General features: G+C 41.0%; 1 protein-coding gene across 1 annotated transcript in view; it reads right to left on the bottom strand.

Moving 5' to 3' along the window:
• The window catches only part of LOC124805223 (RNA helicase aquarius), a 380133-nt gene extending 358656 nt beyond the window's left edge, over window positions 1-21477 (bottom strand). Inside the window, exons 1-2 of the mRNA XM_047265726.1 lie at window positions 21221-21477; window positions 21026-21126 (exon numbers count right to left, since the gene is read on the bottom strand). Coding sequence (XP_047121682.1) covers window positions 21026-21126; window positions 21221-21301 — 182 coding nt within the window. The 5' untranslated portion in view covers window positions 21302-21477. The remainder of the gene's footprint in view (window positions 1-21025; window positions 21127-21220) is intronic.
• Between the last annotated feature and the right edge of the window lie 119 nt (window positions 21478-21596).

The following is a 21596-nucleotide window of genomic DNA, read 5'->3' as shown; positions in this document are numbered from 1 at the left end:
AGTACCATATAGTTCTACATTCCCTGAAAAGGAGAGCTTCCACTTTTAGGTTGCACAGGTTTTATGAACAACTGAAATTTTTGCCATAAGTAAAACCTGTTTTATTACCACATTATCACATAACAGGCTCATAAAAATCAAAACCTAGCCTTATTTAACATGATTTTAGTTTTCAAAGATGAGTAAGAGACTCATTTCTCAAGCATATTAAATGGTTCCTAAATGTATGTGAAAGGTCCGAAGACTTAAAGGTTTCAATTTATACAACTTCTGTGTACTCTGTTTTGTACTGAAATCAGCCAGTCAATGAATTAAAAATTTGTTCCACTGCTTCAGTATCTTCCGTTGATATAAAGTGATGCATTCCTGTTGAACCAACAGGAACTGGAGCACTTACAATCTTTAAAACACATCAGGAAGTGAGCACTGATGGCATTGTTGCTGTCCTTCAGCTTGAAACCTATATCCAGCCACTGGTCCATGTGGTAACATGAAGTTCACTACAATTTCGTTTAACTCATAACTTTTGTCTATAATCTCTGCAATTCACCAGTCACAGTCATATGTGCATGCTACAAACATCCCCCTTCTCAGGTTTTGAATCTGAATATTATCCTGCTGGTTTTGAGGTGTTGGCCAAACAAACAAAATTTCTTCTTTCTTGCTCTTTAAAGTGCGTGCAAGGAGTTCGCCCATCACTTTGTGTCTTCTGATTTCCTTTCACAGGAGTAGTTTGTTTGGACCATTCTTCTTTTTTCTGTTCATGGAATTCTTCGATTTCCTCTTTGGACAAAAGAATGAGGGCTGTGGATGTGTAAGATTTCACGACTCTCGTAAAATCCTCAGCATTCTGAATCACAGCTGTATTTGGTCTGGAAAGATTATGTTTTGTAGCATGATGCTTCAGGAGGTCTCCTACACCATCACAAGGCCCCTTCCCATGACCAGTAGCACTGTATATCCAGTCAGTTGGCACAAGCAACTTACTCAGTTCAAACAGCTGGTAACGATTTTTAAAATGACTAGGAGCACCATCAGAAATAATAATGATCTTCTTTGCCCCTGTTTGCAGTTGAAGAATTTTGCGCATTGTTAACAAAGCATGTGCTGAGTCATGTCCTGTGTCATCACTTATAACTGCTACACTTGTGGTCTTGTTTTGAAAATATGTCACTCCTGTAAAAATTGAAACCTGGCAATTACTTCAATGATAGCCTTGTGCTTCTTGTGGGAGAGTTACAGACCAATTCTCAGCAAAATCACAGTGAAGCACTACATATGGTTCTTCAGTCTGTACACACCCTTTCACTTCTGCAATGCGTTGTTGCAATTTCTTCAGATGTTGGTGTGTTACTGCTTTCACTGACCATTAATCAAGTTCGCCAATGAAACTGTCAAAGGCAACACTTTCTTTAATTAGTTTATTTTCCTCCCATGTCGCACATGTAATTTCTGCAGAATTATCTGCTACGTCTTCCAGGCCAAGTGTTTGTAAAGACAGTCCTCCCTTTCCAGGGCAGTCACCACATTCTTGAAACAAACAAATCTCTTGCTTTATGACACAGACTACTAATGACTTCACACAACCAACCAAGGTGTCATATGTTACATGCTCCAGTAAGTTCTTCAAAGTTACCACACAAAGTTCAAAATTTGTGCAGTACTCACATAAACAGACATCTATAGGTGGGTGTGGAACTACCCACTTAGGATGTAGTGGATAAAATTTTGATCTTCCAATATGTGAAGTTGTACAGTTGCTCTTACAAATTGCAAAAGTTTCTTTAATACTGTGAGTCACGTATCTCTTCACTTTCACAACTTTTTGAGCTTAAACTGCTACAGTTATAGTGTATTTTTGTTGGCATTCTGGCGAGAACAGTCCCATTTATCTTCCAGATAAAATGACTGCACTATTTGAACTGGCGTTGCTTTTACAGGATGACCATAATACGGATCTGGTCTTCCAAAGACTCCCTTTTACAGACCTCACATTTCTTGATTTGTCTACCATATACTTTGATACTGAAGGGATTTGGTTTAAAAAATTTTTCTTTGAAAATAGTTAAAACTTGCACCTTTCCACTGTAGGATGCACAATATTCAACAACTGAATTGATATTTGTGCAAAATTCCTAGCAAGAGGTGCAAGAGTGCTTTGGTTCATTTTCTTCTGAAGATGGAACTTCTACTTTGAAGAGTGTGGTCAGTTTTGCTGTAGTGTATTCATCCATAGCTTTAGTAATTTCTCTATGCTTCCTTGATGCATAGAGCTTATGACTCGACTTCACTGACCACGGTTTCTTAACAGGACTATCACCTACCTCTGTAGTTGACTGATTCAGGGTATTTAATTCTTCCTCTACTGATGCAAAATCTGCATCATCTGCACCATGGGAGGCTTCATCTTGTTCAGATACTATCATTGTTGTTCTTCTGTCAGAACATTTAGAACACAAAAAGTCACCACTTGAAACATCTTCATTTTGAAACAGACTTCAAATCAGAACACTTATTCCCAACCTGAACAAAGTCTGTTTTTTTTGTTTGTCTTATACATCACTCTTTTATGAATATTCAAAAAGTCAGCACACTTCACTCTCCTGTGGCCCCAGTTAGAAGACACAAAACACACTGCATTCCTCTCGAAAATACAGAACTCACTGCATGGTCTCAGATTTCTAAAAAAAAAAATCCATGTATTATAAAAAATGTTCAGAATGCTGTAGTAAAAGAACTTCGACAGATAGTTCCATATGGAGGATTTCTTTGTAACCATAAAGCAATTATCTTCAAATAATAATAAAAAAAATATCTAAAACTGTTCCAGAGATATAGCATTTTAAAATTTTTCCCGAAATTCGCATTGTCAAAATGGTATGCGCAGTGTCATCTTTGGAGGACTCTATCTCGGGGCAGGAATCTATAAAAAAAAAAAAAAAAACACACACACGTGTTTCTTACTTATTCCTGAATTTTAACATATGCTAAACTCAATAAAATCTGAGACTAAGAAGGTAACCCCCCTGCCTGAAGTGATACAGATTATGCCATGAAAAATTACAAGAGAATGACACAAGTCATGTTAATTTTTTCAGGATGTCAGAAAAAATGTTTGACAAATTATTGTCAATCTTATGAACTCATTTGCAACATGAAGACACCAGCGTGTGAAACTACATTTCTGCTCCAGAAATGCTTGCAGCGACACAGAGGTGAGTAAGTAATAAATTAAAATTTACTTATTAGGAAATATTTATTTTCTGTGCAAAAATGAACACCACAATTTAAAAAGACCTGTTTTCAGACCAAGTTGAAAGTCAGTGAATAAAATTATCTTATTTATATTAAGATGAAATATCACTGTTAGTTTTTTGCAAAATTCGAAAAGCTCTGAAAATTTAAACAATGTAGAAGGAAGACTCATATACAATTCCAACTATGTATCTCCATCAGGTGCAGCTGAAACTATGGGAACATTTGGCAGGAGTGTACAGTGAATAGTTGTGTTGATTAGGCCGTGATGATTGGCACAATGATGTACTGGCATAAGATTGGTGTTCATGTGATGCAGGCCTTTAAATATGTCTGCTTGTGTCTGTATATGTGTGGATGGATGTGTGTGTGTGTGTGTGCGTGTGTGTGTGTGTGTGTGTGTGTGTGCGCGCGCGTGAGTGTATACCTTTTTTCCCCCTAAGGTAAGTCTTTCCGCTCCCGGGATTGGAATGACTCCTTACCCTCTCCCTTAAAACCCACATCCTTTCATTTTTCCCTCTCCTTCCCTCTTTCCTGACGAAGCAACCGTGGGTTGCGAAAGCTTGAAATTTTGGGTGTGTGTTTGTGTTTTTTTATTGTGCCTATCTACCAGCACATTCCCGTTTGGTAAGTCATGGATCTTTGTTTTTAATATATTTTTCCCATGTGGAATGTTTCTTTCTATTTTATTTATATCATTAATTTGAACCCAACAATTACGTTTGTTATTGTCACTGTTGCATTTCGAAATCTTTTCTGTCATCTTACTTTCTCTACTTTCTCTTTTTGTTTGTACAAGTAGTTTCACTTTGTATTCATCTTCCCTTTTTCCATAATCTACCATACATTTTATCCTGCCTAAATACACTCAATAATACGCAATTTACTTCCAAACCATAACCTAAAAATTTTTAACGCTTTCAACATTACTGCTGCTATAAAATCCACTGTTCCCAGTTTACAAACATTTCTTGTAAACTCATGAATACTAATTCACAGCTTCAGTTCCTTTCACCCATTAAACAACCATTTCTGCCATTTCCAACAACTTTCGTTTTATTTCCATTCCCGTTTTTTCGCACATAACCGATCATTTTTTAGCAGCTTCCCACAGGTTTAAACATTATTATTTCTTCGTCAGACAATTGTTAGCCTCATTTTCATAATCTGCCAGCACATAACCAGTCCTTTGAATACATTTACACGCAGTTTTTTCAAAATTTTCCTGAATTTCCCCACCCTTTAACGTGTTTTGGAGGCAACAGAACTACCTAACCTTTGTACCCATCGTTGTTCACCAACCGAAGTTCAGCACAGGATCAACATAGCTCATATCAAACCAACACTTTTTCGACTTTTTTCACACCTTTCTCTCTCCCTATATATTTTTATTTTTTTTATTTTCACTTTAGCCTCATGTTACCCTTTCCACCTTCTAATACCATGTCAACCTCACACCATCCCTACAATGACCCCATTAAATTTTATTTACATTCCCTCTGCAAACATGCCTTCACCCTAGCCAGATTACACTCCCATAAAGGCCTTTAAATATGTCTGCTTGTGTCTGTATATGTGTGGCTGGATATGTGTGCGTGTGTGCGAGTGTATACCTGTCCTTTTTTCCTCCTAAGGTAAGTCTTTCCGCTCCCGGGATTGGGATGACTCCTTACCCTCTCCCTTAAAACCCACATCCTTTCATCTTTCCCCTCTCCTTCCCTCTTTCCTGACGAAGCAACCGTGGGTTGCGAATGCTTGAAATTTTGTGTGTGTGTGTTTGTGTTTTTTTATTGTGCCTATCTACCAGCGCTTTCCCGTTTGGTAAGTCATGGAATCTTTGTTTTTAATATATTTTCCCCATGTAGAATGTTTCTTTATATATATATATATATATATATATATTATTATTATTATTCACGTTTGGGCCCTACTGGACCACGCGAAGTACAATCACGGGGCATTCAGTTATTTTCTTTTAGACTTTCTCTCTGCCCAAATTGTTTTCATTCTCTCGGAATGAGCTCTTTTCCTTTCATCAGACCATGTGGTTCCAGTTTTCTTTGCTTTTTCAGCTTGACCAACTACCCAGTCTTGAATTTTTTGCCTAAATAATTTTCTGTCTTGAATTTCATCTTGTTTTATATCTGCCTCTTTCATGTACTCTTTTATAGCAGCAATCCATTTTATTGTCTCAAATTTAGCTTTACTTCGATTTTCGTAGAATTCCACTACTTGTTTAGTTAGTCTGGTAGCATCCATTCTTTTAATATGCCCATAAAATTTTAATCTGCGTTTTTTCATATCCGAATATATGCTGGTGTATTGTTGAATTTCACTATTTGCTCTTAGCCTGTATGTTCCTTCTTCAGTATATTTTGGACCTAGAATTTTTCTGATTACTTTTCTTTCTCTTTTTTGGATTTCTTGAATGTCCTTTTTTCTGTTTAAAATTAGCGTTTCAGCCCCATAAAGGCACTCTGGTTTTATGACCGCGTTGTAATGTCTCAATTTAGAGTACCTCGAGAGACATTTTTTGTTGTAGATGTCTTTTGTAAGTCTAAAAGCTGTCTCCATCTTTTGACAACGAATTTCATTTCCAATTTTTTCTAGACCAGTCTCTGAGATTGTTTCACCTAAATATTTGAATTGCGAAACTCTTTTGATTTTTCCATACTTAGTTTCCAAAAGTTTGGGTGCCAGTTTGTTGCTAGTCATATACTGTGTTTTTTCAAATGAGATTTGGAGACCTACTCTTTCTGCTGTTTCTTTAAGAATTTCTATTTGTTTCTGAGCAATTTGGATGTCCTGCGTTAGAATAACCAAGTCGTCTGCAAAGGCCAAACAGTCTATTCGAATATTTGTTCGTCCTAATTTCACTGGTTGGTCAATTTTGAACTCCAATTTTCGTTCGCGCCACTCTTGTGTTACTTTTTCTAGAACGCAGTTAAATAGCAACGGAGAGAGTCCATCACCTTGCCTCACGCCTGTTTTTATTTCAAAGGATTCTGAAATTTCTCCTCTGAACTTTACTTTTGATTTTGTACCAGTTAGCGTGTCTCTGATAATTGCCGTGGTTTTAGGATCCAAGCCTTGTTCTTTCACAATTTGGAAAAGAGATTCACGATCCACTGAGTCATAAGCCTTTCTAAAATCTACAAAGGTACAAACTAGTTTTTTATTGTAAATTTTTTGATGTCTGAGAATTAGTTTGAGGACTAAAATCTGTTCTGGGCAAGATCTATTTGGCCTGAAACCTGCTTGATATTCGCCAATTTTCCATTCAAGTTGTTGTTGTGCTCGGTTCAGAAGACATTGAGAGAGGATTTTGTATGTGACTGGAAGAAGAGAAATTCCTCTGTAATTATTAACATCAGTTTTGTCTTCCTTCTTATGAAGTGGGTGAATCAAGGCGGTTTTCCATTCATCAGGAATTTTTTCAGTTTGCCAAATGTTTTGCATGATTGAAGTAATTTCTTTAACGGTTTTTGGACCAGCTGCCTTTAAAAGTTCTGCAACAATTCCATCTTCACCAGATGCTTTGTTGTTTTTCAACCTATGAATTTCTTTAATGATTTCCTCTTCATTTGGTGCAAGTGAAACTGGACTGCATTGTTGGGGAATTTTTGGTGGAAATCTTTCTGTGGGCTCGGGGCAATTTAGAAGATTCTTAAAATATTTAGAAAGTTCTTTGCAATTTTCTTGGTTGTTAAGAGCCAACTGTCCATTTTCCTTCTTGAAGCAAAGATTCTGGGGTTGGTACCCCTTTATTTTGGTTTTAAAAGTTTTATAAAAATTTCTGGTATTGTATTTCTGAAAATCATCTTCAATTTCTAAGAGTTGACTATTCTCATATTGTCTTTTTGTTTGTCTAATTAGTTTTGAAGTGTCTTTTCTAGTTGTCAGGAATGTATCATATGTGTCTTCTGTCTTGTTGCTATTCCATGCTTTAAATGTCTCTTGTCTGGCTTTGATTGCATGATCACAGTTTTCATTCCACCAAGCATGTTTCTTGTGTTTTCGTAAAGGAATTTGATCTTGAGCTGTTTTGATAATCTTGTGTTTGAGTTGTTCCCAATTTTGTGCACTTGTTTTGTCAAATTCGTCTGCTAATAATGATGGTTGGATTTTACTGGTGTCAAATTTGGGGATTAATGGTGTCCTTTTGTTGAAATTTTGGGGTTTTAGCTTTAGTTTCACACGGGTTAAGTAATGGTCTGAGTCAATATTGGCGCCTTTACGAACTTGAACATTTAAAATTTCTTTGTGACATGGATACGAGATTGCAATATGGTCAATTTGGAATTCACCTATGTCCTTGTTAGGTGTTTTGAAGGTTTTTTCTTAAAATGACTTGACATAATTTTGAGATTGAAATTTCTGCAAAATTCTACCAGCCTCTTTCCATTTTGATTGGTCCATTTACGTGCAGGGAATTCACCGACCGTTTTTCTAAATTTTCTCTCTTTCCCTAACTGTGCATTAAAATCACCCATTAAAATATTTACATAATTTTGAAGAATTTTGGAGACTGTATTCTCTAACACTTCCCATGACTTATTTACTTTTTCCGGATTTGTTTTATTCTCCTGGTTGATAGGCATGTGTGCGTTAATATATATATATATATATATATATATATATATATATATATATATATATATATATATAGAGAGAGAGAGAGAGAGAGAGAGAGAGAGAGAGAGAGGGAAACATTCCACGTGGGAAAAATAAATCTAAAAACACAGATGATGTGACTTACCGAACGAAAGTGCTAGCAGGTCGATAGACACACAAACAAACACAAACATACACATGAAATTCAAGCTTTCGCAACAAACTGTTGCTTCATCAGGAAAGAGGGAAGGAGAGGGAAAGACGAAAGAATGTGGGTTTTAAGGGAGAGGATATGTGTGTGTGTGTGTGTGCGAGTGTATACCCCTTCTTTCCCCCTAAGGTAAGTCTTTCCGCTCCCGGGATTGGAATGACTCCTTACCCTCTCCCTTAAAACCCACATCCTTTCGTCTTTCCCTCTCCTTCCCTCTTTCCTGATGAGGCAACAGTTTGTTGCGAAAGCTTGAATTTCATGTGTATGTTTGTGTGTCTATCGACCTGTCAGCACTTTCGTTCGGTAAGTCACATCATCTGTGTTTTTTTTTATATATATATATATATAATATGTGGTTATAATAGAGGGAAACATTCCACGTAGGAAAAATATATCTAAAAACAAAGATGATGTGACTTACCAAATGAAAGTGCTGGCAGGTCGACTGACACACAAACAAACATAAACATACACACAAAATTCAAGCTTTCGCAACAAACTGTTGCCTCATCAGGAAAGAAGGAAGGAGAGGGAAAGACGAAAGGATGTGGGTTTTAAGGGAGAGGGTAAGGAGTCATTCCAATCCCAGGAGCGGAAAGACTTACCTTAGGGGGAAAAAAGGACGGGTATACACTCGCGCACACACACACACACACACACATATCCATCCACACATATACAGACACAAGCAGACATATTTAAAGACAAAGAGTTTGGGCAGAGATGTCAGTCGAGGCAGAAGTGCAGGGGCAAAGATGTTGTTGAATGACAGGCGAGGTATGAGTGGCGGCAACTTGAAATTAGCGGAGATTGAGGCCTGGTGGATAACGGGAAGAGAGGATATATTGAAGAGCAAGTTCCCATCTCCGGAGTTCGGATAGGTTGGTGTTAGTGGGAAGTATCCAGATAACCCGGACAGTGTAACACTGTGCCAAGATGTGCTGGCCGTGCACCAAGGCATGTTTAGCCACAGGGTGATCCTCATTACCAACAAACACTGTCTGCCTGTGTCCATTCATGCGAATGGACAGTTTGTTGCTGGTCATTCCCACATAGAATGCGTCACAGTGTAGGCAGGTCAGTTGGTAGATCACGTGGGTGCTTTCACACGTGGCTCTGCCTTTGATCGTGTACAGCTTCCGGGTTACAGGACTGGAGTAGGTGGTGGTGGGAGGGTGCATGGGACAGGTTTCACACCGGGGGCGGTTACAAGGGTAGGAGCCAGAGGGTAGGGAAGGTGGTTTGGGGATTTCATAGGGATGAACTAACAGGTTACGAAGGTTAGGTGGACGGCGGAAAGACACTCTTGGTGGAGTGGGGAGGATTTCATGAAGGATGGATCTCATTTCAGGGCAGGATTTGAGGATGTCGTATCCCTGCTGGAGAGCCACATTCAGAATCTGATCCAGTCCCGGAAAGTATCCTGTCACAAGTGGGGCACTTTTGTGGTTCTTCTGTGGGAGGTTCTCGGTTTGAGAGGATGAGGAAGTGGCTCTGGTTATTTGCTTCTGTACCAGGTCGGGAGGGTAGTTGCGGGATGCGAAAGCTGTTGTCGGGTTGTTGGTGTAATGCTTCAGGGATTCCAGACTGGAGCAGATTCGTTTGCCACGAAGACCTAGGCTGTAGGGAAGGGACCGTTTGATGTGGAATGGGTGGCAGCTGTCGTAATGGAGGTACTGTTGCTTGTTGGTGGGTTTGATGTGGACGGACGTGTGAAGCTGGCCATTGGACAGGTGGAGGTCAACATCAAGGAAAGTGGCATGGGATTTGGAGTAGGACCAGGTGAATCTGATGGAACCAAAGGAGTTGAGGTTGGAGAGGAAATTCTGGAGTTCTTCTTCACTTTGAGTCCAGATCATGAAGATGTCATCAATAAATCTGTACCAAACTTTGGGTTGGCAGGCCTGGGTAACCAAGAAGGCTTCCTCTAAGCGACCCATGAATAGGTTGGCGTACGAAGGGGCCATCCTGGTACCCATGGCTGTTCCCTTTAATTGTTGGTATGTCTGGCCTTCAAAAGTGAAGAAGTTGTGGGTCAGGATGAAGCTGGCTAAGGTAATGAGGAAAGAGGTTTTAGGTAGCGTGGCAGGTGATCGGCGTGAAAGGAAGTGCTCCATCGCAGCGGGGCCCTGGACGTGCGGGATATTTGTGTATAAGGAAGTGGCATCAATGGTTACAAGGATGGTTTCTGGGGGTAACGGATTGGGTAAGGATTCCAGGCGTTTGAGAAAGTGGTTGGTGTCTTTGATGAAGGATGGGAGACTGCACGTAATGGGTTGAAGGTGTTGATCTACGTAGGCAGAGATACGTTCTGTGGGGGCTTGGTAACCAGCTACAATGGGGCGGCCGGGATGATTGGGTTTGTGAATTTTAGGTAGAAGGTAGGGGTGTGGGGTGTCGGTGGGGTCAGGAGGTTGATGGAGTCAGGTGAAAGGTTTTGTAGGGGGCCTAAGGTTCTGAGGATTCCTTGAAGCTCCGCCTGGACATCAGGAATGGGATTACCTTGGCAAACTTTGTATGTGGTGTTGTGTGAAAGCTGACGCAGTCCCTCAGCCACATACTCCCGACGATCAAGTACCACGGTCGTGGAACCCTTGTCCGCCGGAAGAATGACGATGGACCGGTCAGCCTTCAGATCACAGATAGCCTGGGCTTCAGCAGTGGTGATGTTGGGAGTAGGATTAAGGTTTTTTAAGAAGGACTGAGAGGCAAGGCTGGAAGTCAGAAATTCCTGGAAGGTTTGGAGAGGGTGATTTTGAGGAAGAGGAGGTGGGTCCCGCTGTGACGGAGGACGGAACTGTTCCAGGCAGGGTTCAATTTGGATAGTGTCTTGGGGAGTTGGATCATTAGGGGTAGGATTAGGATCTCCCTTAAAACCCACATCCTTTCGTCTTTCCCTCTCCTTCCTTCTTTCCTGATGAGGCAACAGTTTGTTGCGAATTTCAGGAACCTTGCAACAGGAAAAACCTTCACCGATCTCCATTATTGTTTCAGATTGGGAATAAATACTATTAACAGAATTGTACACAAGGTTTGCAAGGAGGTGTGGTTGTTATTGAGTAGCACATATATGCCCATTCCGGTGGAACTTGACTGGATCAATACACTGTGTCAGTTTGAAATTACTGCAAATTTTCCGAACTACATAGTGGCCATTGATGGTAAATACATGATGTTTATAAAATCAGAAGAAAGTTGTTCTAACTTTTCTGTCAATTACAAAACCTACTATCCAGTCCTCCTGATGGCGATAGTGGATGCAAATCGTAATTTTATTCTTTGTGGCTACTGGTGCTTATGGAAAGACTGTGACTCAAGTACATAAGAAACTTCAGATCTGATGATGGCACCTCTAGTGTGTTGAAACCGGCCATCTAGTAAACAGTCTTTAAATGATCTTGGCTTTAGAGTTATTTATACAACAGAGTGATCGCCCCGTAACACACAATGTGTTCACTGCAAAATATATAAGAACTGTCGTTATGGAAAATGTTGCAGAAGAACACACTAAATGTACCTCCAACCACGCCACTCTAGAATATTCCGGAGGAATTACCTTCTGTATTCACAGGAGCTGAAGCATTTGCATTGCACTCTCATAAGATATGCTACTGGCCATTAAAATTGCTACACCAAGAAGAAATGCAGATGATAAACGGGTATTCATTGGACAAATATATTATACTAGAACTGACATGTGATTACATTTTCACGCAATTTGAGTGCATAGATCCTGAGAAATCAGTACACAGAACAACCACCTCTGGTCGTAATAACGGCCTTGATACACCTGGGCATTGAGTCAAACAGAGCTTGGGTGGCGTGTACAGGTACAGCTGCCCATGAAGCTTCAAGACAATACCACAGTTCATCAAGAGTAGTGACTGGAGAAATTGTGACGAGCCAGTTGCTTGGCCACCACTGACCAGACGTTTTCAATTGGTGAGAGATCTGGAGAATGTGCTGGCCAGGGCAGCAGTCGAACATTTTCTGTATCCAGAAATACCCGTACAGGACCTGCAACATGCGGTCGTGCATTATCCTGCTGAAATGCAGGGTTTCGTAGGGATCAATTGAAGGGTAGAGCCACTGGTCGTAACACACCTGAAATGTAACATCCACTGTTCAAAGTACCGCCAATGCAAACAAGAGGTGACCGAGATGTGTAACCAATGGCACCCGATACCATCACGCCGGGTGATACGCCGGTATGCCGATGACAAATACACTTTCCCAATGTGCGTTCACCATGATGTCTCAAACATGGATGTGACCATCATGATGCTGTAAACAGAACCTGGATTCATATGAAAAAATGACGTTTTGCCATTCGTGCTACCAGGTTCGTCACTGAGTACACCATCGGAGGCGCTCCTGTCTGTGATGCAGCATCAAGGGTAACCGCAGCCATGGTCTCCAAGTTGATAGTCCAAGCTGCTGCAAACGTTGTCAAACTGTTCGTGCAGATGGTTGTTGCCTTGCAAACGTCCCCATCTGTTGACTCAGGGATCGAGACGTGGCTGCACGATCCGTTACAGCCATGCGAATAAGATGCCTGTCATCTCGACTGCTAGTGATACGAGACTGTTGGGATCCAGCACGGCATTCCGTATTATCCTCCTGAACCCACTGATTCCATATTCTGCTAACAGCCATTGGATCTCAACCAACGCGATCAGCAATGTTGCGATATGATAAACCGCAATCACGATAGGCTACAATCCGACCTTTATCAAAGTCGGAAATGTGATGGTATGCATTTCTCCTCCTTACACGAGGCATCACAACAACGTTTCACCAGGCAACACCGGTCAACTGCTGTTTGTGTATGAGAAACCGGTTGGAAACTTTCATCATGTCAGCACGTTGTAGGTGCTGCCACCGGCGCCAACCTTGTGTGAATCTTCTGAAAAGCTAATCATTTGCATATTACAGCATCTTCTTCCTGTCGGTTAAATTTCGCATCTGTAGCACGTCATCTTCATGTTGTAGCAATTTTAATGGCCAGTAGTGTACAATGTATCACTAAAAACCCGGCCCGGTGTACAGAAAAAATTCTTGTCATGGACAAGACCCCTTAAGGGCACTGAAGTCACCTAATATTAGAGAACGGGGACGGGGATGGGGGTTGGGCATGTGAAGGGGGGGGGGAGCTGACAAACCATGCAGACAACACATGTTCTGAGACACATGTTCTGAGACACTTCACCATTGGGAGGGAGATAAACATTACAGGAGATAAAAATCTTGAGATGCCTTCACCTGAACAGCCACAGCCTCCAAAATTATATCAAGAGGCACATACAGAGTCCAGAACATATGTGCAAACTTCACCCAACACCCTATCATAGTCAGGGCCACTCTTAAAATATCTCTGGAAACCACAAAGGAAAGGGGTCTGTGTTGCCACCAAACCAAGTTTGCTTTAGGGCATTGCAGAAAGCAAGAGAGGAGCTTAAGAGGTGTTGTACCTTAGTCAGATGATGGAAAAATCTGCTAAATTCCACTGGAGAATCAAGACGGTGGTATTTCATCAGGCCGTGAAAGGACCAAGGAGACAGGTTATGCTCAGAGTCAACTGCTGCCATCTGTTGAGGGACACGCACATGTTCTGAGACACACTGTGTGGTGCAATCTGGAGCCTCAGGGGCCACCATGATCTCCGCCTCGGCCACAGAAGTGGAGCATTTGGGATCTGGTGGCATGGCGGCCAATGGAATCTCCTTTGTCTTGGGAGACTTCTTTTTATATTTCTTCTTCGGGGGTTTACATAGCTGGGAGGGCTTCTCTGAATTAATTTCTGAGGCTGAGGAAAATTGGAAAGCCCTATGACCAGCAACTTGTGGCTCATTCAGACACTGGCTGATATTCGTGTACAGACCAGCAGAAAGCAAGGAGGGGAGTGTCCTGAGAGACCTCTTACTGGTTTGGGAAGCCAGAGGAGGGTGATGCATCCTCGGCTGAGGGATGTGGATTGACATCCCCTGTTGGTGGAGAGCCACTGCTCCCAAAATGGGTGTGGAGGAAGCAGCAAGAGTAGAGCCCCCAACTGTCAGGGGGGCAGGCATGCACTGTCAAACAGTCCTTGAGGACCCACTGTAGGAAGCATTATGGGCAATGTACCATCCTCGGAGAGGGCAACATTGTCGTAGATGTAGCAAAAGTCATTTGCATGTGTGCAGGATGTAGACATTCATAGTTTCTCTTGGCCTCTTGGTATGTTAGTCTGTCCAGAATCTTAAAACCCTGTATAAAGACGGTGCAGTCTGATCAGCAGGGTGAATGGTGCTTGATGTTGACACGGATAGGGGAGGGCACGAGGAACATTTGCATACAATAGTCATTATCAATTCCTACAGACTGGGCTGGTGTTGCAACACGAAGGCATGTGCCCGACTTTTGTGCATTTGAAGCACTGCACTGGGAGGGAACATATGGTTTCACATCATATCAGTATACACAACCTTGACCTTTTCAAGCAACGAATTGCCCTCAAAGGCCAAGATGAATGCCCTAGTAGCAATCCTACTCTGGGTGAAAGTAGACACCGACTTACTGAGTGACATCTTGTGTGTTACAGAGCCATCAGAAAATTATTTTATGTGTATGAACGTGGCACACATGCACGATGTGCATGGGAAATACATGCTTCCAGTTAGTGTGGGTAGTTTCAGTGCCAATGAAGTAGTTTTGTCGTATGGGTTAACAATAGCCAATATGGGAGTCCAGGATGGGTCCAACTCAGACGGGTCTAGGTTTGACCTTCGCCAAGAACTGTAATGGATACATATTCCATACCAAATGTCACAGAAACACTGGACAACCTGGGTCAATGCAAGTATTTTCAACAATGGATCTGGAACATGGTTACCAACAGTTGGAAGTATTAGCACAGGACCAGCCAAATACTGTGTTTACCATTCCATCAGGGCATTATCAGTATCAGCAGATGCCTCATAGACTTAAGAATGCATCAATCACATTTCAGTAATTATTCGAAGAAGTGTCGAGGGATTAAATACCATGTCACTTTATAGTCTATTTGGACAATGTTTTTGTTTTCTATTGGAATTGAAAGAAGCGCACACAGTGTGCTGGAAGAAGTGTTTCAGAGAATGCGTTCATTGTGCTTAACACTGAATACTGAAAAGTGTTACCTTGAATTGGGAGAAGTTAGCTATCTACACCATGTAAATAGGCATGAAGGCATAAAGACTGACCCAAGATTAGTATGTGCAGTCCATAATTTCTCGCCACCACAAACTGCAAAACACTGCAGTCATTTTCAGGGTTGTATAATTACAGCATTATAGAAAATTTGTCAATGATGGCATTGCTAACCCACTGGCACATTTGTTGAAGAAGGTTGTGATATTTCAGTGGACAGGTGACAGTCAGTCCGCATTCAAAGGATTAAAAAAGGCATGAACAACTATCCTGATGTTAGCATTTACAAATAGCGAAAGAGTTTATCCAGTCCTGTGATTCAAGCAACCATGCAGTGGAATGCATTCTGAATGAGGAAGTATACTGCAATGAGCACCGGGTTGCACATGCATCAAGGGTGTTAAATAAGCCAAAACACAATTACTAAACAACAGGGATGATGATGTTCAGCTTAACCTACAGTCGCATGTACTTTCGCTGTTACCTGAATGGCAATAAATTCGAAGTCGTAATGGACGGCATTAAAATGGCTATTAATACTGAAAGATCCTTCAAACAGACTGACTCAACTGACATTAAAATGAATCAATTGAGGTAGTGCACAAATCTAGCAGGAAGCATGACAATGTAGATGGTCTGAGCAGGAAAACTGGGGTCATAAAAGTGCTTGGCCAAAGTCTATCAGGGCAGTATACAGTACACAGATGCCATCACCTGAAACTTCCTGGCTGATCAACAACTGTGTGCTTGACTGAGATTCAAGTTTGGGACCTTTGCCTTTCATAACAAGTGCACTACCACTGTGCTAACCAAGCACAACTCACGACTCGTCCTCACAGCTTTACTTCCGCCAGTACCTCATCTTATATCTTCCAAACTTCACAGTAGAAAGGATATTGCAGAGATATTGCTTAGCCACAGCCTGGGGGATGTTTCCAAAATGACAGTTATACTTTTCAGTTGAGTGTGTGCTGATACAAAACTTGATGGCGGACTATAACTGTGTACTGGACTGACACTCGAACTCAGGACCGTTGCCTTTTGTTGGTGAGTGAGCCAGACCATGTCTCTGCAATATTCTTTCTTCTGGGAGTGCTAGTCTTGCAAGTTTCACAGGAGAGCATCTGGGAAGTTTGAAAGGTCTGAAGAAATTTCTAATGTGTTATTAGGGGTCATCCAAAGTCATAGAGATGACATCACCTGAGACAGAAGATAGAGGGCAAGATGTATGTGAGACGCCACATGCATTCAGGTCGTGTCAGTGAGTGCTGAGTTTCACAAGGTACATGGAGCAGCTTTGAAGTATAAAACATGTTATGGCTATGCCACTGTCCTTGTCTAATGGAGTTACTGTAATTTGTTAGTCTAGGTAATTTATTTTGCATTAGTTCCTGTGAAATCTTGCAATAGGACTGCTAGACAGTGTAGTGTATAAGTCGAATAGGGGCATGCCATGGTGAAAGGGTGCATTGTGTAATGATGAACTATGTACAGGCATCTTTTAGGAAGAGACATGGAGAGTGAAATGGGTTCCTTTTCCACATGTGGTGGTATCACAGGAAACGACATAACCTTTGCACGGGCTGGAAAAATCATTACACTTGGTGCCGACTCAGAACCCAATGTACTTAAACAACACTCTAAAACCACTTTCCCCATTATTCACTGGATGAACTGCTAGCTGTGCAGAAAGATCATATTGCTGCTGAGTAAACATTCCAACACATGTGGCAGTACCATGATGAGCAGTGCCCATGTGTGTTCCAGTTTCTGTACTGTTGTGGTTCTGACGCTGCCTTGCGTAATTTTTTTCTACTTCAAGTGGAAAATTGCCGAAGCTATCAAGCTTCCAGTGCACCAATTAGCAATGGACTGGACCAACCATGAAAAGGACTGGACTAACCTTTAAAAATAACATCTAGATAAAGAAAGAGCCAATGAATGATGTGGTTCATGCTAACAATTAGAGTAAGAGGAAAACTTTGTATTTTTAAGTGAACTTATGAAATACATGTTACAATGTTTGTTGTTCAGAAATGTAAACAAATCATAATCCTTTGGGTGAATATCCATTATGAAAGAGCATTTATTCAGGAAGTTGACTACGTAGAAGCAGCTAGCCTGCACTTAATGAATTATGAAACTTGGCAATATTATGGCTCTGGCTAGGCTCCTGTAGGAGCTGACTTATCAAGAAAATCATAACAAATGAACTCATCACTACCTAATGGTGACACCTCTTCTCTACAACCCATTGTCCCTTCTGAGGGTGGGAGTGCTGCTGTTGGAGAAGTACTGGCCAGCCGGCTCCCTCACACATACCCCCCCCCCCCCCCCCCCCCAAAAAAAAAAAATAAATAAAAATAAAAGAACTATTGTAATCAGAAACGTTTCACTAATGGTCCGCCACGTGACTCCCCTCACCATTGCCTCCACAACCCACATCCAGGCAAGGGAGCCTGACCTACGAACGACTGATTCCTCTGCCATTGTCAGGTTCAGATCTTAGCCCCAACAATAGTTTCCCCTCATAATGAAAGGCATCTGTCACACTACCTATGACATTATCATCAATTTTTTTCCACCACAGCTATGATGATGAACTAACTAAACAAATAGGGTGGAAACTGCAAAAAGTTTGTGTGTCCTTATTGATGAGAATTTAAACTGGAAGAAAACAATTTAGAACTTTAGTTTAGTCACAGACAATGGAAAATCAGGATGGAATGAAAAAAATATTATGGAAAGGATAATTGCTAGTCGTCATAAGAGAGATGCTGAGCTGCAGATAGGTACAACAAAAAGGCTGTCAGAAAGTGAGCTTTCAGCACACGCATATGAACATATGACCACAGTCTCTGGCTTCAGTAGCCACACACATATATTTAAAATATATAAAAACATAGTAGGTGAATATGGATTGGGGGGGGGGGGGGGGGGGGGAGAGATGAAATAGGAAGCTGCCTGGTAGAATTTTGCACAAAGCATAACTTAATCATAGCTAACACTTGGTTCAAGAATCATGAAAGAAGGTTGTACACATGGAAGAAGCCTGGAGATACTGACAGGTTTCAGATAAATTTTAAATTGTAAGACATTTCCAGGGGCAGATGTGGACCCTCACCACAATCTATTGGTTATGAACTGTAGATTAAAAACTTAAGAAACTGCAAAATGGTGGGAATTTGAGGAAATGGGAACTGGATAAACTGAAAGAACCAGAGTTTGTAGAGAGTTTGAAAGAGAGAGCACTTGGGAACGATTGACAAGAATGGGGGATAAGAAATACAGTAGAAGAAGAATGGGTAGCTTTGAGAGACGAAATAGTGAAGGTAGCAAAGGATCAAGTAGGTAAAAAGACGAGGGCTAATAGAAATCCTTGGGTAACAGAAGAGATACTGAATTTAATTGATGAAAGGAGAAAATATAAAAATGCAGTAAATGAAGCAGGCAAAAAGGAATACAAACGTCTCAAAAATGAGATTGACAGGAAGTGCAAACGGCTAAGCAGGGATGGCTCGAGGACAAATGTAAGGATTAGAGGCACATATCACTAGGGGTAAGATAGACACTGCCTACAGAAAAATTAAAGAGACCTTTGGAGAAAAGAGAACCACTTGCATGAATATCAAGACCTCAGATGGAAACCCAGTTCTAAGCAAAGAAGGGAAAGCAGAAGGGTGGAAGGAGTATATAGACAGTCTAAAAAAGGGCGATGTTCTTGAAGACAATATTACAGAACAGAAATGGAAGAGAATGTAGATGAAGATGAAATAGGAGATATGATACTGCGTGAAGAGTTTGAGAGAGCACTGAAGGACCTAAGTCGAAACGAGGCCCCCGGAGTAGACAATATTCCATTAGAACTACTGACAGCCTTGGCAGAGCCAGGCCTAACAAAACCCTACCATCTGGTGAGCAAGATGTATGAGACAGGCGAAATACCCTCAGACTTCAACAAGAATATAATAATTACAATCCCAAAGAAAGCAAGTGTTGACAGATGTGAAAATTATCGAACTATCAGTTTAATAAGCCACTGCTGCAAAATACTAACACGTATTCTTTACAGACGAATGGAAAAACTGGTAGAAGCCGACCTCGGGGAAGATCAGTTTGGATTCCATAGAAATGTTGGAACACATGAGGCAATACTGACCCCACAACTTATCCTAGAAGAAACATTAAGGAAAGGCAAACCTACACTTCTAGCATTTGTAGACTTAGAGAAAGGTTTTGACAATGTTGACAGGAATACGCTCTTTCAAATTCTGACGGTGGCAGGAGTGAAATACAGGGAGAAAAAGGCTATTTACAATTTGTACAGAAACCAGATGGCAGTTATAAGAGTCAAGGGGCATGAAAGGGAAGCAGGGGCTGGGAAGGGAGTGAGACAGGGTTGTAGGCTCTCCCCGATGTTAATCAATCTGTATATTGAGCAAGCAGTAAAGGTAACAAACGAAAAGTTCGGAGTAGGAGTTAAAATCCATCGAGAAGAAACAAAAAACTTTGAGGTTCACCGATGACATTGTAATTCCGTTGGAGACAGCAGAGGACCTGGAAGAGCAGCTGAACTGAATGGACAGGGTCTTGAAAGGAGGATATAAGATGAACTTCAACAAAAGCAAAACAACAATAACGGAATGTAGTCGAACAAAATCGGGTGATGCTGCAGGAATTAGATTAGGAAATGAGACACTTGAAGTAGTAGGCTAAATGAGTTTTGCTATTTGGGGAGCAAAATAACTGATTATGGTCGAAGTAGAGAGGATATAAAATGTAGACTGGCAATGGCAAGGAATGCATTTCTGAAGATGAGAAGTCTGTTAACATCGAGTATAGATTTAAGTGTCAGGAAGTCGTTTCTGAAAGTATTTGTATGGAGTGTAGCTACATATGGAAGTGAAACATGAACGATAAATAGTTTAGACAAGAAGAGAATAGAAGCTTTCGAAATGTGGTGCTACAGAAGAATGCTGAAGATTATATGGGTAGACCACATAACTAATGAAGAGGTACTGAACAGAATTGGGGAGAAGAGGAATTTGTGGCACAACTTGACTAAAAGAAGGGATCGGTTGGTAGGGCATTTCCTGAGGCATCAAGTGATCACCAATTTAGTATTGGAAGGTAGCGTGGAGGGTAAAAAACGCAGAGGGAGACCAAGAGATGAATACACTAAACAGATTCAGAAGGATGTAGGTTGCAGTAGGTACTGGGAGATGAAGAACCTTTCACAGGATAGAGCAGCATGGAGAGCGGCATCAAACCAGTCTCAGGACTGAAGACCACAATAACAACAACATACACATATGGACAGTGAGATGATTAAATCACAAAGAAATTATCAGTGAAGCTCACAACTATGAAACTAAGGATAGGAATGATTTTCATGTGAATCACATGGCAAAACCCTATGCTGTAAAAATGATCTTTCCTGCAATGCCTGCAGAACCATGAAAATAAAAATATTAGGTACGTGCAATGAGGTATAGCTTTTATGTGCGGACGCCAAAGTGTCAGCACATTGAAACATTACTACAGAAAGAGTTGAAAAAGGCGTTGATAAGTAAAAGTTTCTACTGGACTAAAGCACACATAGATAATTAACGCTAACACAGGTCTGCCACTATGTTCAAGTATAAGTGTAATGCGTTTCATTACGTCTTTCATATGACTAACGTTTCAGCTGCTACTTATCTCTGTTTCAGGCAGTCGGGTACCAACAAAGCTGATGAAAAGAGTGCAGAGCATTCGTTTGAATGTAATGTCACTTACTTCGAGCCATAAATTTCCGTAACATATAAGTCTTCCACAATTCCTGAGTCATAGGGATGATGGTTATCAATGGTATACGGCGCCCAGTATTTATTAGCCAGCTGTAAACAGTAAATATTTATGTTGAACATTTAACAGTGTTAGACGGACATGTAACCGTAACATAAGAAGTACGAATATAATAATAATACAAACTTGTGTTATTCTGTCAGCATTTATCTGTTCAACTGTTGGCGCTGGGCCTGTAGATTTTGTTGTTGCAATGCCACTTGCCATGTCGTTTGAACGTCCCTTAAGCACTGTTTACATCACAACAAACAAAACACCGCCATTACCCATCCGTCAGCCACAGATCTTCACGTGCTAGATCCGCATGCTTCATAGATTACAAACACGCAACATACTTATTATTATCCTTGCCACTCCGGAGATGAGATTCATACATGGATACCTGTGATCTTCCGGTTAAGATTTTGGTTCGCTGCCAGGCCACTTGGAGCGCTGCAAGTATCAAAATTCGGTCAAGTGTCAAGCTTCTTGTACAAGCCTGATGCTTGCGGTAATTTACCCT

Source organism: Schistocerca piceifrons, chromosome 1 (assembly GCF_021461385.2).
Source record: "Schistocerca piceifrons isolate TAMUIC-IGC-003096 chromosome 1, iqSchPice1.1, whole genome shotgun sequence".
NCBI classification, from domain to species: domain Eukaryota; kingdom Metazoa; phylum Arthropoda; class Insecta; order Orthoptera; family Acrididae; genus Schistocerca; species Schistocerca piceifrons.
This window is presented reverse-complemented; position numbering and strand designations above follow the sequence as displayed.